Genomic DNA, 15,997 nt, shown 5'->3' with positions numbered 1-15,997 from the left:
CCCCATTTTATCTGTGTTTATTTTTTTACTTTCCTAGTATGAGTCATAACTTGTTTAATGCTGTGTCTTAGGGATGAACCTTTGGGATCAAACACAAGTAGTTTGGGGATGATTCAAGATCAGGGTGTACAAAGGGGAGGGAGAGAACTGTTGGTTACCGGTACTCTCTCCCTAAGTTTCATTTTTCCTCTTGCCACAAAACATTGTCTTTGAGTGCCACAGAGCTCATTTCTGTGAAAAGATGGATAGAATAAAGAGATAGTCGATACTTGAGCAGTAAGACTGACAGTTTTGCCTTTCTTTGTTATGCCTATGCAAACCCACAGGATTCTGAAGAAAAAATAATTAAAGGCTCTAATTTTTATCTCCTTTGCAGCAGTATAGTGTTGAGTCAAATTAATAGAGCCATATTAGGGCAAAACTGTGTGAAATCAGAATTAGGTACAATTCTTATTAATTCACTATCACATATACTTTCTTTTAAAGACTGCTAGTTTTATTAGGTTTTTGTCCTGGTTGTTTTGCCTAAGGTTTTAAGTGTAATATAATGAGAAAAGCTGTTGTGCTTGAATGGTGTGATGCTGGAGCTGGAACATCTGTTGAACTATTAAAAGAAAGAATCCACAGTGCAGAGGAAGAGAAGTCACTGAAACTTTAAGCAGATTAGAATTATAAATGCTCAGTATTGCTGAACCTGCCTTTTCCCTTTGTTTTTACATGAGCAACTCCCACTCCTGGTGTCAGGTGCACCCTTGTGTGCTGTGCTGAGCTGTGTCACACCATGTAGTTCAGACTGCTAGGGGACCAGTATTGCGCTTTCAGGACCTACTCATGCACAAATTATGTACTTCAGAAAATTATCCCTTGGAGGAGAAGACAATTAAATGAAACCAGCCAGTGTTTTAGGATTTAAGCTTTGGGGAGGATAAACAATGCTGGCTGAATAAGCTAGTTCAACTGCAGTCTACCATACACTGAACTTGAGTGGGAGTTGTCTGGTTCCTTTGTTTTATGTTGCCATTTGGAAGTTATCAGTTTTCTGGGGGACAGTATTACTAATAAAATGCCTCCTGTCAGTCATTTTCTCTTTTTCCCTTTTACACAGGGTCACCCTGGCCAGTCTGGACCCAGAGGTCTGCCTGGCCTTGATGGCTGCAATGGTACCATTGGGAGTCCTGGTGTTCCTGGAACAGATGGATTTCCTGGCATTCCTGGGCTGCCGGTACGTCTCAAGGCAACTAGAGCATTTGTAGTTACTAAGCTAAGATTTGCTTTTCTTGCCACTGGTGGAAAAGTGACTTCCAATTTCTTAGGAAGAACCCTCATTTCATTAGCATTGTTGGAGCTCAGTTTCATTTTCTTATTGGAATTCCACTCTGACTGTCTAAATGTTAACTTCTGAAGATAAAATAAAGATCCTGTGACAATGTGTTCACACAACAAGTTATACAGTTGCAACTGGCAACATTCAATTTGACTCAGAAGAGACCATGATAAAGCTTCTAAGAACCATAAAATGGCAAATATCTTGCACTTGGCAAGTTTCAAGTTAGTGGATGCTGATTCAGAAAAGGAAGTTATCACGTGTTCAGGTCTATGCATCAAATATCGGATGCCTTCCTTCAGGTGTTAAGATAGCTAAAAGCTTTGGTATCATTGAGTGTCAGTAGGATTTACTTTCCTAAGGTATTTGTTTTACTTTTGAAAACACTTCCCTACCAATTTTGAGTTTGACCTAGTCTGCACTGGACAAGCTATTTATCTGGACTCCCATCTTACACAGAATGACGCTTGTAAGGGCAACATCTTCCCATTCGCCTTAGTGGGTGAATTGTCTTTGAAGAAACACCTATGTGGTATTTCTCCACAATGCCTATGGTATTATATGTACCATAGGTATATACCATAAGTATTTCTTCACAATAAATATGTGAACCAGTGGAGGTAGCTGGTTCACATTCTACACCCTGTTTAAGTGTGTAGGATTTGTTCTAAGAACTCCACTCTTACATATTTTTGGGGAATTATATTCTTTATATATACATACAAACATATGGGGTTAGTTTCGAAATGTAACCAGAAACTATTTGGTGTGATATTCAAGTATTTGACAAATATTTGAATGTTTGTTCACATTCAAAGCCTAATCTTAGAAGCCCAAGTTACGTGACTAATCTTACCAGCAGTGGAGCTCCTTTGCATTTAAACAGGAAGAAGAAGAAAATACATCTGCCAGATATAAGTATTGCCATTTATTTCAGTTTTTCTAAGCTATGCTAAAAAAAATCTTTACATGTCATCCAGATGTAGAGTGCATATAATGTTGAAAATGCACAAAGCAACAAGAACAAGTTAAAGTATGGTTTTCTAAAGCAACTGATTTACTCATACCTACTGCTCAAAATTCTCTTTTGTAATGCTTGTAGGATTATATTTTTGGCAAAGAAAGCTGCTTGGATCAGCTCACCCTTTCAAATTAAAATGGCAATTAAATGAAATCATCTCAGATAAATTGAATGTGATGATCAAGATTAAAATAAATTGGGTAAATCTAGAATTATAACAGTCACTTCTGCAGAGATTCATGAGATCTATCAGTTTTTTTCTTATTTTTTCTAAATAAATATGGTGATTTACAGTGCTACACAAGAGACATGTATATGAACAGGAGGGTTACAGTATGTCAAACAAATTCAAATAGGATATTAAAAGTTGTCAAAGGCCTAAAATAAAGGGAAAATCTAATATAAACAGGAAAATAGCAGAGAAAATGTTTGCAGAACATTGTTTTTCTAAAGCCCCAGGAAGTCTTAAGTTCTCCTAATACCACAGCTTCTTTGACACAACTGCAGTGTTACTTTTGCAGTTCACTGGAGCCAGGAGTTTGCCCTGCTCAGAATACTGAATATAATTTCTTTCAAAACCAAAACAGTATCTTTTTCTTTTTTTCCAGAAATTTACTTTTGACATTTATTTTTTATCAGGGTCGTCCTGGCCCAAAAGGTCTTAAAGGAGAACCTGTTTTTGCTCAAGGCAGCCTTAAAGGAATGAAGGTAAGATTTGTCATGGCAGAAGATGCAGTACGAGAAACACTGATGTCCTAGAGTTCGCAGGGCTGATGGTGCAGCTTATATTGCTCATGATGTTAGACATGGGTATCCTAGGTATGTCTGAAGGCAGAGCTGTGAAAAAGCCCTCTAATTATGTAATGACAGCACAGAATGCTCTCAGAACTTGGACTTGCTTGCTCTTTGCAACACAAACACATCTTGTTCATCCCATGCTGGAATGCTGGGACATTGCTCATCCTGTTAGTGTTCAGAGCAGTTGCTGGTCCTTCAGCTGTCTCTGGGCACCTATCACTATTCCTTGCTGGCCTCAAACTGAAGATGTGAGGAATTTCTTGTGAGCTTATCCTGACTTATGTGAGAGAGCATATTTTTTTAGACGCCAAACTTTCCTGTAACTGGCATCCTCACATGTGCCAGGTCCATTGAGAAAACAACCCAGGAGATTCACGGATGCATGTTAAGATTTCTACCATAAAATCCCCGTTGGCTCCCAGTGTTTTTTTACTGGGAGATAGTAGTAAGTAACCAGTTATACTCTGAGTTTGGATATCATGGATATCATATCCCACTTGTAGTCCATCATTTACCACTATGAAGTCAGGATTTTATTCTCTTTGTTTAATAAGGACCTCTCCCTAAAATGTATCATGCCTGTAATTTTATTTCCTATGCATAGAATACAAACTATGGATAGATGATCTCAGTGTATTGTTCAGAATGATGATAGGTTCTTTGACTATACTCATGTAAAAAAATTAATTCTTTGTTGCCTTGAATCATACACTCACCGACTTACACTGGTTTTGTTTTTTGCTGGAAGGACTAGGCTTGGAAAACGCTGTAAAGGATTCAGTGCCTCTTGTGGTACATTTAGCAGCCTCATGATTCATTAAATGTTGAAAATATTAAGATTTATTTTTCTGCCATGTAAGGCCTAGCCCCCCACACTGATTTTTTTGGTCAAAATTACCACCTTTTTAAAAATTCTACCCATGTATATACACCCGTCCATTTGTAAAAGTTAAATACATCCTTATTTATTAACCTTTGATTGTGGAAAATACAGATAATTTGAAATAATAATACATTTTATACTGTTTTTGTAAGGAAAGACTTTGTATGTGTGTTTTCCAGTGTTTTTATGATGAATACAACTTTTTAGTGCCACTTTAATTTCTCTCGCTACCCTTAAATAAAATGGTTGACATTTCTCCAGAGGTTTGGAACCTGTCTGTTGCCTGATTTAAATATGGAAGCACAGATGTCAAAATGTTTTCCCATGTGCACTTGATCTAATATTAACTAAAAGCAAATATTTCTATTTACACAAAACTTAATGCCCTTAGTAGCTTGATGCAATAATATAGTGGCATTTTTACTAATGCATTTATTATTTTTAGGGAGAAAATGGTCTTCCTGGACTGGACGGAATTTCTGTAAGTTATTTAATTTGGGAAATAATTATTTTAAAAAAATATTATAGTAAGCAAGTATTTCTTCTTGTATTGATTCTCAAGGACACTTTTCAAATTAATGGGGCGTGTATTTGCATGATACCAGTAGCATGAATAACTACAATTTTCTAATGGTATGCATGGGTCCACGTTATGTTAGAGGAAGTCAGATTTTTGCTATTATCTGTTCTATTTTTCCCTTTTAAAATCAAACTCCCTTCTACCATTTAACTCTGTTAACTTTGACTTGCAAAAAATATACTAATGTGAAATAGGTTATTATAGAAATTAAATGAACCTACATAATTAGGGGATATTACTTCATATTTTCAGAGACAGTGTTTGGTTGTGGTTTGATGGGATAATTACTACACATCCTGTATTTCTCTTATGTTCTTCTTATAGGGCCCAAAAGGTTTTCCAGGTCCAACAGGTTCTGCAGGCCCTATAGGATTACCAGGTTTGCAAGTAAGAGACCCTGACTGTTGCACTTCTTGACAGAACAGTTCAAGATGCTGGCAATTTTTCATCCTTACCTATATTTGTCTCATGACAATGAGCAAAAGCATTTGTGCATCTAGAAGTGCTAAGCACATTTTTCAGGTGTAGAATACTTAAGCTGTTTAAACTAGTCACAAGTTCTCCTCTGGAGCAGTGTCCAGAGCAGCAGTCATGAATGAGAGCTTCAACAAAGCCCTAGAGCACCATCTACAAATAGTACGTGATACCATTCTGAGCGCTTCCTTGGCTCAGGACTTGAGGGAATATGCTGACCTCTGTATGTTTGGAGCCTTTGTCATCATGAAATGTGCTGAAAAGCCACTTTTTCAAGATACTAGAAGAGAGTTTTATTTGGGCAGAGGTAAAAGCAAACTAAAAGTTTGTTGCTTTTAAATTAAGATTTGTTTTTAATTAACCAGAGTGCCAAGGGGCTATGCTGTCTATCATAGACATGAAGACTAGAAGATTACAACATTGCTCTCATTGTGTGCATCCTACCCAAGTCAAAAAAATAAAATCTTAATCTTTTTCACATTTAGGGTCCAGTGGGTCCCCCCGGGCCACCAGGTCCCAAAGTAAGTACCTACTCTTTCTGTTGTCTTTTCATACCTGACTGTTAGCTTTTTTGTCTCATTTTTTCACTCATTATTGTTTGTTTGTTTGTTTTCTGCCATAGGGTAATATGGGATTAGGCTTTCAAGGAGAGAAAGGAGAAAAGGTAGGTGAAACTTTTTCAGTTATGGAAAGAATGTGAAGCAACTGTGTTCCAGTGTTCCATCATAGCTTTAATCTCTAGAAGGTGGCTAGATTACAGCATTTTCTTCTTTGCCTTTTTCTTCTTTTGGACTGAGTGACAGTCCAAATACTGAAGAATCTTGCTGGTTGCTGATCCGTTTTTACATGGAAAAAAGGATGAGAGCTTTGCCTTTGTGAAGGGAGGAAAGAAAATCTCATTTCTGTGCAGAGTTTTCATGGCTATCAAGATATGAGGTCTTCCTTAGACAACTTTCAAATCTGTCCTTCAGTTTATATGGATCCTTACCTCTTGTATTGAATTTTTCTACAGACTTTATTCTCTTTGGATTACATAACATTCATTAGGTCAACTGATGTGTAATTTGTAGTCTTACTATCCTAAATGGGTATCTTTCGGTCTGTGTGAGGATTTATGTTGGCATAATGCAGCTTCTCAGAGTTCTTGATTCTGCTACTGTTAAAATGAGTTCTCAGCATGCTACATTTCTAGTTGTTTCTTTTTCATATTGCTCTTCGAAGCGTTTCTGGGGCATTTTTATTTTTCTGTTGATTTTAAAGCTGAGCCTTTTGTTTTCTTATTTAATCTTTCATTGTTTCATATCCACAGCTCCTGTGAAACAAGTTTAATGTTTTGTTCGTCTTAATTTTCAGTCTGACTTTTGGCTTCCATGACCGAACTCCTGTGCCAGAATTCAGGCACACAGTTTTTATGTACGAGGGATAAAATTAGAGTAGCCTTTTTTTCAGAAACAACTTTCACTGGAAATTAAGCAAGCTCTTCTTATGTTAATAGCTTCCTCTTTTGCTTACAGGGAGACGTAGGACTGCCTGGCCCTCCAGGTCCCCCACCATCCACTGGAATACTAGAATTCATGGGATTCCCCAAAGGGAAGCAAGGAGAAAAGGTCTGTAAATACAATTTACTATTCCTGTCCATGCTATGAAAGCTGAAAAAAATACCAGACAGTGAGGGCTGTTATATTGCCAAATCATACTCATTTTATGCACTAGTTTAATCTGTCAGATGGCTATTGAATAAAAATGTTGTTAGCTCAGAGCAGTGTGGAGCACTGGAGGATCCATACCCCTCAGAAGGAAAAATCTTAAAGCTATTTAAAGGTTTCCATCATTAATCCTACATGAATGAACTGTACTTTCTTTGTGTTGGACCTGTGAAATGTGAAACTGTCAACACAAGTGGAAAAAAAAAGAAATCATATTGGGAAAATAAATAAGAAGCTCCAGGTCTCTTGCTTTCCCTGTGATGCACAATACTTTGAAATAATCACATATATTTTGTTATCCAGGCATTTACTAAGGTGCATATTTAGATCATCAGTGTGTCTATAAAAGCTCTGTGGATCTTGAGATAAAGATTCTGTTCACACAGGGAATTTACATATGCTGAATTAATGTAGGACATACACAGGCTGGTTTGGGAGCCGAGTCTGAGTTTGCGGAGTCTGCATAAGTCATGGTGCACACTGTCTTACTTGGTGGGGTTACATTAGCATGAGGTGATGCTCAGACAAGTGCAGTTTATTTGGCTTGCTCTTTAATTTGTAAGCAGGATTGTGAAGACATTATTCTGTCTCATTATGTGCTGTTTTGTTGCTTTCTATGAAGTACTATGAATGTTTGAAGTCCCTAGACGACAATCTGAGATGCTTCTGGTTTGCCTTCTAGCAGTGGAGGAAAGGAGAACAATAACTCCAAAGCAGTGGTCTGTGAAGCCATGGGAAGTGGTCACAGACAATCTGCTGCATGCATCAGCACACTGCTGAGAGAGACCGTATTTGGCAAACGATGACACAAATCAAGCCTCCTTGCTGCCAAATAAATTACAAAGCCTCGCTTTAGGAGTCAGGAGTATGATGGGTGGGTTGGGGTAAGTCTTGCTTTCATGGGTTCAGTGGTTTATTATGTTTACCTCTTCCCTGTTTCAGGGTGAGCCAGGCCTTCAAGGATTGCCGGGCGAAAAAGGATTGCCTGGCCTGCCGGTAAGAGCAGAGGAGAGTTTTTAATTTTTGCCTAATATGGGTTAGGTGGTTCAGAAGCCTCCGCATAGCTCATAAAATCTCTGCAGGAGTTTCAAGGCACCAGAGAACTTTGAAAATCTGATACAAATGTCCACAGGATTTTTGAAGAGTGTAACTGTAATCTGATCAGTTTTTGTCCTGGAAATGTGAAGAAGACAGTCTTGTCCTGCTAGAGATTGAATAAATTAGTCATCACTTCAGCACATTTCATTTGCAAGAGGAAATTTGCAAGTAGACATAACCTTTACGTGGCCGCTTGATGGCAGTGTTCCTTGATGTCCCGCAGAGCTGGATATATTTTAAAAATCCTATTTATTTTTGTTTACTTATGTTTAAACATACATTTTGTTACTTTAAAGTTGTAAAGCACATATGCATATCTTTATGTCTGACTGTTTGTCTCTGTCTCTCTCTCTCTATATATATATGTATATCCAGTTTTTAAATGGCCTGTTAAGCATTAGTGCTCGTAAACTCAGGAATGTGTAGCATCTTCCCTGTATGAATTAACAACAACAATTTATCTCTGGATTCCAGAGAGCTATTTCCCAGCTTATAACCTACTGTAAACACAGGTTCTTTAGATAAGTTTGGGGAATAAATATTTTGTGGAAGTTCTGACCAAAAACATAAATTGTTTGCCAGTTTTTCCAACCTACAGCTGTTCTCAGTATAATAGTGTGCAAAAAAAAAAAAAAGTTCGTGAAGCACAGTTTGTTATTAGCCTTTCTGGACATGTTCCATTATGTGCATGTTTAGCTTAATGCATCACAAGAGGCCCATTGAAGCTGATGGGGTTGAACATATGTGTGAACTTAACCACAAGCATAAGATATTTCACGATTGAAGCCTGAAAATTGCCTAACTACTGTAACTTGCTGAAATTAAATCCTGGTGTTACATCTCTGGATTTGATACTTCTTGCTGAGTGGGAAAGCCACCAAACAGTTCCAAATGTTGAGCGTGAAAATGCTATTTTTATGTCATTTAGAAGTGAAAAAGTATGCTCTGAGTACTGCCTTGAACTACTGCTGCTAAGAAATAAGATTTCAAAGCACTTTAAAATGTAGAATATGATATGGAGTTAGCAGGACTTGCAGGGCGTTTATAGCCGGGTGTTACTTGCAATGAATGAAGAAGATAATGCACTGCACACATTGCACTGCTTGATATGGGATTTCTTTCTGGGGCAGAAGAAGCTCAGACGAAAAAGTCAGTTTCCTATGTGTCTCTGTTGTACTGTTTACAGTAATAGTTGCATTTGTGCTTGTTCTGTCTTAGGGCTGTGCTGTTAAATTGCAGACAGATCGCGGATTTAATGTTGATGTTTTTCCTCAGGGCTTTGGAGGTGTTGGAGAAAAAGGAGAAAAAGGTGTGCCTGGCTTGCCAGGTGGCAGGGTAGGTAACCTTACAAAGTCCTTAAATTTTTGTTCTCAAGCTAGTCTCATGAAGTGGACTTTTCACTAAGCTTTCCCAAAGCATGTAGAAGTCCCAGTCATAGGACTGGGACCCATAGTAGTCAGCGTCATACAACAACAGATCCAACAGGTAGTTCTTCTCTCAGTAAAGTCTCAGACTAAAGGTGAGATTAAAGATGAATACAAGCGTGGCAGTCCAAGAAAATCATACAGAACTGTTTCGTGGAGGTCTTGACACCGCTAGGCCTGTGTTTTTCCAATTTTTGAAAGCTTTTTTTTTGAAAGCCAGCTATAAATTCTTCAAATCACTGTGATTTTGCAGACAAGTGGTGCTCATACACAACAGAAAGACCAAGACATTCTGTTCTGCACGTGAAGAGCAAATCATCAAGATAGAAGGCATTTGTCTGTATTAAGTTTCATGAGTTTGTAATTACAAACTACCTACTTGACTTTCTACTAAGTTGAGACACCATGACTCACTTAACTTGAACTACTGATTAGCAAGACAATGACTAAAGAAGATAAGAGGTCCTTTATCAATCATTCTGCTGAATTCTTTCAATGGTGATTGTTAGTATGTGGAAGACAAGGAATATTAGTGGTACCTTCTCCTTTTGAAAGTTTACCTTTTCATTCTTTGGTACTGAGATATCTTGGAGCCTGATATAATAAGACCAGACTGACATGGAGCCTTTCAGAGCTACATAAAATGTTTTGCTGTTTTAGGGTCTTCTGGGACTGGATGGATCTGATGGGATTCCAGGGAGAAAGGTGAAATGTTCTTTTATTTTTTACTGTACTTACAATTGCAGAAGCCATCTACCTGCTTACGATCTTCTGATCTCTCTGTTGGCTCCAAGCTCTCCTCTGATGCATGAATGCATCTGCCCTATAAAACTAGTGAGCACTAACTGGAAAGTCCATCTCTCAATCTCTTCAGCTGTTTCTGTAGTTATCCCTGAGTGTTCAGGAGACCACCTCCACAGGTTGGAAATTACATTTCCTTATGGAAGAGCCAACCCCTCTCACTTTTATCTTTTTGTAGTGTACCAAGTGGAAGTGGCCAGGTGATCAAGGGGCTGAAAACATACTAAAGTGCTTCTGATTTCAGATGCACCTGTGGAAATTGTTCAAGAAAGCAACATGAGCTGCTGTCAAAGACAGCTGTCCACAACTTTAGGAGTTTCAAATTAAGGTTCACTGCTCCAGAGCTCTTAGAATATTACATTTTTTCTGCAGTTGCAGTAGGATTTGGGATCCATACTGGGCTCAGTTTGATACACTACCTAATAGAGAAAAATAGATCACTTCAGTGTAGATTTCTAGTCATGCACCCAGAAGGGGAGCTTTGGTGTCTGAGAACGCTACCAGAAAATGGATAGCAGAAAGCTGGCATTGAAAAAGTTTTAGGACCAATGTGTTGATGGAGTTGGAACAAAGAGAAGGGAAAGTGTGGGGTGCAAGGAAAATAGCATTTGAGACTCTTCAAGCGTTTCTGGAGTTCTGTGAGAGCTCCAAAGTGCCCTCTTTATTGAGACACCACCATGCCTGTTCACAAGTTCTCAGAATTTTTCCAGCACAAGGAGGCCTAAAGGCTCAGGTATTTTGTGAGTGCTGAGAAATTGATACCATCAGTTTTCTCTTTCTTTATTACTTCTGCAGATGCTTGACAGTGTTTGTAATACTATGAATTGGGTTTGTGGTCCAAGTCCAAGCACTGCAACTGTCTCAGCTAGCCACTGGCTTATTGTCTCACTGTGTAAAAATGTTCTCCTGTGTGACTGTACAGGGTCATCCAGGTGTTCCCGGCTATCCAGGACTGGATGGAGTTGAAGGCACAAAGGTAAATTCTCACATGAAAACACTAAAGCGCTGCTTTTGTAAAGATATTTGCATGAATAAATGTCTTTGCCCCAGTCAGACCCCCTCTTTACCTTTGTATGACTGTGATTTTCAATATTTTTTACTTCCTCGTTTACTTTATTGATGAAAATAAAATTGAATGGTTGCTGAACTGTGAACACTCAGATATTTTAATACCTTTGCAACATTTATTCATGTAGTTTCATGATTTACTGTTGTGTATATATAGTGTCTCTTGTCTCCTTCATCCTTACACCAATGCCACATGTACTGGGCAATCGAGGCAAGACTAGATGGAAGTGGATGTTTAAGATAGCTGCCAAGGCTGTCAGACATCTGGAGACTGAGTGGAAAATGGTGGGGTAGTAGTTTGCTGTGAAAACAACTTATCTGCCACCAAAATTGGTTTATGGTTGGCAGGCATGAGAAATGCAAGTGCTGAAGGGCCTTTTTGTGAGGAGCACATGGAATAACAGTCAAAGTTTATGTACAGAGCAGTAATACTGGAAGAAGCATCAAAGTGTTGCGCTGCCTTGGCACACTGAATTGTGTTTATTATATATTACGTATGATGGTGATTTGGACAACAGTCAGATTTTGTACTTCCTGTTTTAAATAGGATTTAATTCTGTGTTAGAGTGAGAAGAAGGAGCGATACCACTGTTTGTCACAACTTGCTTGTTCTCTTCATGTGATTTTATGGAGGAATCAATTTTCCTACTATTTAAATTCAGGATTCCAAGGCAACAGATAGCTGCAGTGCTAAATGTTTTTAAAAGTGTTTATATTCATAGCAGCTATGAATTCATATTCATACCACAAGTTGAAAAAAAGTGGTCTGTGTGGTATTGGTCAATATGCAAACATGGTTACAGGTCCTACGTACACATGGTGTATACCTGTCTGCGCTTTCTGTTGAGGTAACAGGATGCCTTCAGAGGACAGCTGGATACTAGCAAGCACTTTGTCTTAAGAAGTCATCAGTTCCATCAGACAGGAAGAGCAGATAAACCAGGACTGCAGATAATTGTGAATAGCAGAATATCAAAGTGAACAAGTGAATTCTTCACCAAGGAAAAGAGTAATGTTTAGTCAGTGAATGACCAGACCCTGCTACCACAATACAGTCTGTTTTGTGACAAGCAGTTTTCCCCTCTGCCACCCATCTCTAATAATGGTGTGAATCTCTTTTCTTCTACAGGGTGAATTAGGTGACATCGGTCCCCCAGGCCCTCCTATCGTTGTTGACAGGGAAGGTGTAGTCATTTCAGGTACACATTTCCATTTTGCTTTGGAACTAGTTTAAAGCACTTTCTCTGATCCCAACTTTCATTATTACTGTATTTTACCACTTTTCCACATCGTGAGTTGGAAATTTCTCTTTGTTATTCCCCCTTTCGCATATAGTCAAGTTTTAAACAACCTCCTCCAGAGCTCAGGAGGAAGTTTTCCCATAACCATTAACTTGGACTAACAGCCTTACTGCTAATGGCTTTGAAACCTTTACTTTCAATATCAGTGGCCACTGAGTTAGTAGACCGAACAGAGTCTTTCAGCAGAAATTCTCACAGGTTTTTCTTCTCTGTCATAGGTGCCCCAGGTGACCCTGGAAACCCAGGAATACCTGGTCCTCCAGGAGATGAAGGGGGCAGTGGTTTGCCAGGCCTTCCGGGAGCTCCAGGGTTTCCAGGCCTGGAGAGAGGTAAAGCATCTGCTAATTGTCCTTAGCAGGCTGTTTTCTGTGTGTTTGTTGCTGAGAAGACTCTGAGCAGCAGCCTGAAGATGTTGAAGGTGTTGGATCTAGCCTCTCCCTGCTCCTCTAGCTGGCTGATTTGCTAGCTGCCTTGTGAGAAGTATGAGTCAGGGATGTCACAGGAAAACCTAGTATGTGTTCTTGGATGGAGCAGAATTACACAGTGATTACAGCCCATTTCAAGGCTTCAGGTGTAAATATTTGGTGCACAGAAGGTTGTTTGAATTCTATTTCAAATGAGTTGATTGGCAAAACCTTTCCTGTAAATGGAACATTTTAAATAATTGCAAATGTTGAAAATGAGGGTTTTTTGATTGACTTCTCATATTTGCAATAGAGAGCTGTCAGATTGGCTAAATAAAACCACTGTAGCTGGTACCCATTTGTCCCATCAAAAATCTCATTTGAAAATTTTTGTTTCACATGAATACATCTGTGAAGTCCTGACCAGCAATGATCCAGAGCTAGGAACTACTATAGCAAATATAAACACCTCACTCAAGTGCAATATGAAAATAAACAAATTACAGTCTTCCATAGTTCATGATCTAACTATTAGAGGGACTTGAATACAGCCCTCTAAAGTTTTTTGGATGTCCAAAGGAGTGTGTAAATGGGAGCCAGTTGGTAGCTACAATTAATAAGTTTTCCTCTGTATGCCGTTATAAATTGTCCTTTGCTAACATGGTTACAGTTCAGGACACAGTATTTTTCATAACATTAAAAATACAACAATATGTTTGCTGCTGGATAGCTGCTCATTGTGTCAATGTTGTCTAGATGGAATGGGCCCTGGGGGATCTCCAGGGATTCCAGGTGTGAAGGGCGAAATGGGAGAACCAGGAAGAGCAACGATTGGATTACCAGGCAGTCCTGGTAGAGATGGTTTACCAGGTCTGCCAGGAGCACCAGGATTGCCTGGCTCATCACGTATGTACATTTTTAACATCTATTTTTATATTGCATTCACAGTGAAACAAGACAGATAATCATTTATGTATTTATTTATTTGGTAGTGAGCATTATTCATCTGTAAACTTTAAAGGCTTGGTCAACATCCCATTGTAATTGTAACTCTCAACCTTAAACATATTTATCAGCAGGATAAAAAAATGTAACTGAAAAAAAAAAAGTTACAATTTTAAAAGTGGGAACCTGATAGACTGAAGCACAAGGTTTTATTGACACAATTTATGAAACAGAGGACTTTGAAGTTCTAGGCTAGTCTCCCAAGCATGGCAGATCAAGCTTGATATTTCGTAGGTTTGCATTGACAGGTGCTGCATCTCCCAAACTAAGTACCAGTTCTGTCTACTCAGTTTGGATTATTTTGTCTATTAACAGGCAGTCATCTGAGAAAGTAGTCCATAGTAAGGGTGTAGCATGAAAATGTAGCTACTTGATTTCTCCCAGTGAATGTAGGGTTGTCATATAGCAAATAACTAACCACAAGGCTGACATCCTCGGATGTCTCCTGTTAAAATGTACAGTTTTTTCTTCAACTTTCTGTATTTGCACTGCTTTAGTAGGATGAAACTGAGCCAGCTCAGTTGACTCCTAGGAAACGTCTTTCAGCTGGGGAAAGGAAAGGAGGTTAGAGATACAGCATGCAGAATGATGGGAGGAAAGCCAAATAATGTTTGCCCTGGTACTGGCTTAAAGAAGAGATCATGACCTTATGAGTACCTGAAGTAAATGCCTGATCTTGTGAGGAGGTATTTCGGGCACCGGGAATCAGACAGGATGCCTGAAGAGAGAGTTTATCAACCTAAAGAAATGTGATTTCATATTTACATGCTCATTTGTATATATGCCCTGATTGGGTTAATTATGTATTGTTTTGCTTTCCTCAGAAAATAAATAGTAAATGAAAAAGGGGTGATTTTATGCAAACCTTATGTTTTAATATTCTGCCATAAACTGAGTTCAAGCAGCCTGTTTTATTCTTGAGAGCAAAACTTTCAAAACCAGGACGCACTCCAGCGATGGAGCCAATGAACATACTCTGAAATTATTTTCAACGGAGAAGAAATAACTGCCATCTTACCAATAACTGTTTGTCAGTCAAATCCTGCTAAGTTTTCTGCAGAGTCAGTAAAAGTCTTGTAGCTTTTTTTAGCTGATGGCTGCAGTTTGTTTCCACAGAACATCAGACGTGCTCATTGGCACTCCATTTTACTGTTGTCACTAAGGGGAAGGCCTTTCAGACACCATCACTTCAGATGATGTTAGATCACTGTTGGATCACCCTCTGCTGTTTCTGTCAGCTCATGTTTAATTGTATTCCTTAGCATATAAAGAGGTAGAGAGAACAGTCCTGCAGCTGTAAAGTGAGGGACAGGGTTATTCCCATAACCATTTTGCCACTTAGTCTCTTTCCTGAACTGCAGGGACTTGCTGAGAAGCTCTGCAGAAGGCAGGTAGCCCTGGGAATGACTCTACCATGCCAGCAGTAGCAGAGACGTTGCTCATACGCAATGACTTCTGCACCAACAAAAAGGCAGTAGCCAGTCACCACAATCACCACCACATTGGCTAGTTCCTCCTTCAACTTCTGTCCACGAGTCCCTGCATGCGAGTGTCAGCCTCTCCCAGAGCTGTGAGGGCACATCTGATCCTCTGCATAACGCTGCAGTGGGGACAGGCCATGAACGAATTCATTTGTGCTTCTCTATACAACCTGTTTGCAGTTGGGTTGGTTCTTTGGCCAGCTATTAAGCCTTTGAAAAATTGCAATAGTAGAGCAGCAGAGGAATAAAACTCTGCTGCATCTACTTTGTAAGATCTTCTGCTCTTCTGTATGGGAAGCTAAAGGCAAACATGTAGCAGAGGATTGTAGCCCATGGTATTAAGTTCATCTTTTTGTGTAACTTAGACAGTTGCAGCTTGATCCAGTGCCATTCTGTCAGTTGCATCCCTGCCATTATAAGTAATTAATGAGCTGGAAATACAGCCTTCTCAGGGCTTTTGCTTGCTTTTTTTCCACGTGTAGGCCCTTCATTCCTCCCGGGCGCAATCCTGGATGGAAGGACTGGGGCCCCCGGGGAGCCTGGACAGAGAGGGCTTCCAGGAGCTTTGGGTCCAAAGGGTTTCAAAGGTAATTGACTCTTTTTTGGAAGAACCTTTCAACAATCAAATG

General features: G+C 39.1%; 1 protein-coding gene across 2 annotated transcripts in view; it reads left to right on the top strand.

The window, feature by feature from the left end:
• Positions 1-15,997, top strand: part of COL4A6 (collagen type IV alpha 6 chain) — a 135,926-nt gene that overhangs the window by 93,501 nt on the left and 26,428 nt on the right. For both annotated transcript variants that reach the window (XM_032196289.1, XM_032196288.1), the window contains exons 6-20: positions 1,106-1,222; positions 2,985-3,053; positions 4,472-4,507; positions 4,931-4,993; positions 5,566-5,601; positions 5,703-5,744; positions 6,595-6,687; positions 7,729-7,782; positions 9,160-9,219; positions 9,969-10,013; positions 11,032-11,085; positions 12,307-12,376; positions 12,697-12,807; positions 13,639-13,788; positions 15,851-15,955. In XM_032196289.1, coding sequence (XP_032052180.1) covers positions 1,106-1,222; positions 2,985-3,053; positions 4,472-4,507; positions 4,931-4,993; positions 5,566-5,601; positions 5,703-5,744; positions 6,595-6,687; positions 7,729-7,782; positions 9,160-9,219; positions 9,969-10,013; positions 11,032-11,085; positions 12,307-12,376; positions 12,697-12,807; positions 13,639-13,788; positions 15,851-15,955 — 1,105 coding nt within the window. The remainder of the gene's footprint in view (positions 1-1,105; positions 1,223-2,984; positions 3,054-4,471; positions 4,508-4,930; positions 4,994-5,565; positions 5,602-5,702; positions 5,745-6,594; positions 6,688-7,728; positions 7,783-9,159; positions 9,220-9,968; positions 10,014-11,031; positions 11,086-12,306; positions 12,377-12,696; positions 12,808-13,638; positions 13,789-15,850; positions 15,956-15,997) is intronic.

Source organism: Aythya fuligula, chromosome 13 (assembly GCF_009819795.1).
Source record: "Aythya fuligula isolate bAytFul2 chromosome 13, bAytFul2.pri, whole genome shotgun sequence".
Taxonomy (NCBI): Eukaryota; Metazoa; Chordata; class Aves; order Anseriformes; family Anatidae; genus Aythya; species Aythya fuligula.
The sequence above is the reverse complement of the archived record's forward strand: the minus strand, read 5'-3'. Positions and strand labels throughout refer to the sequence as shown.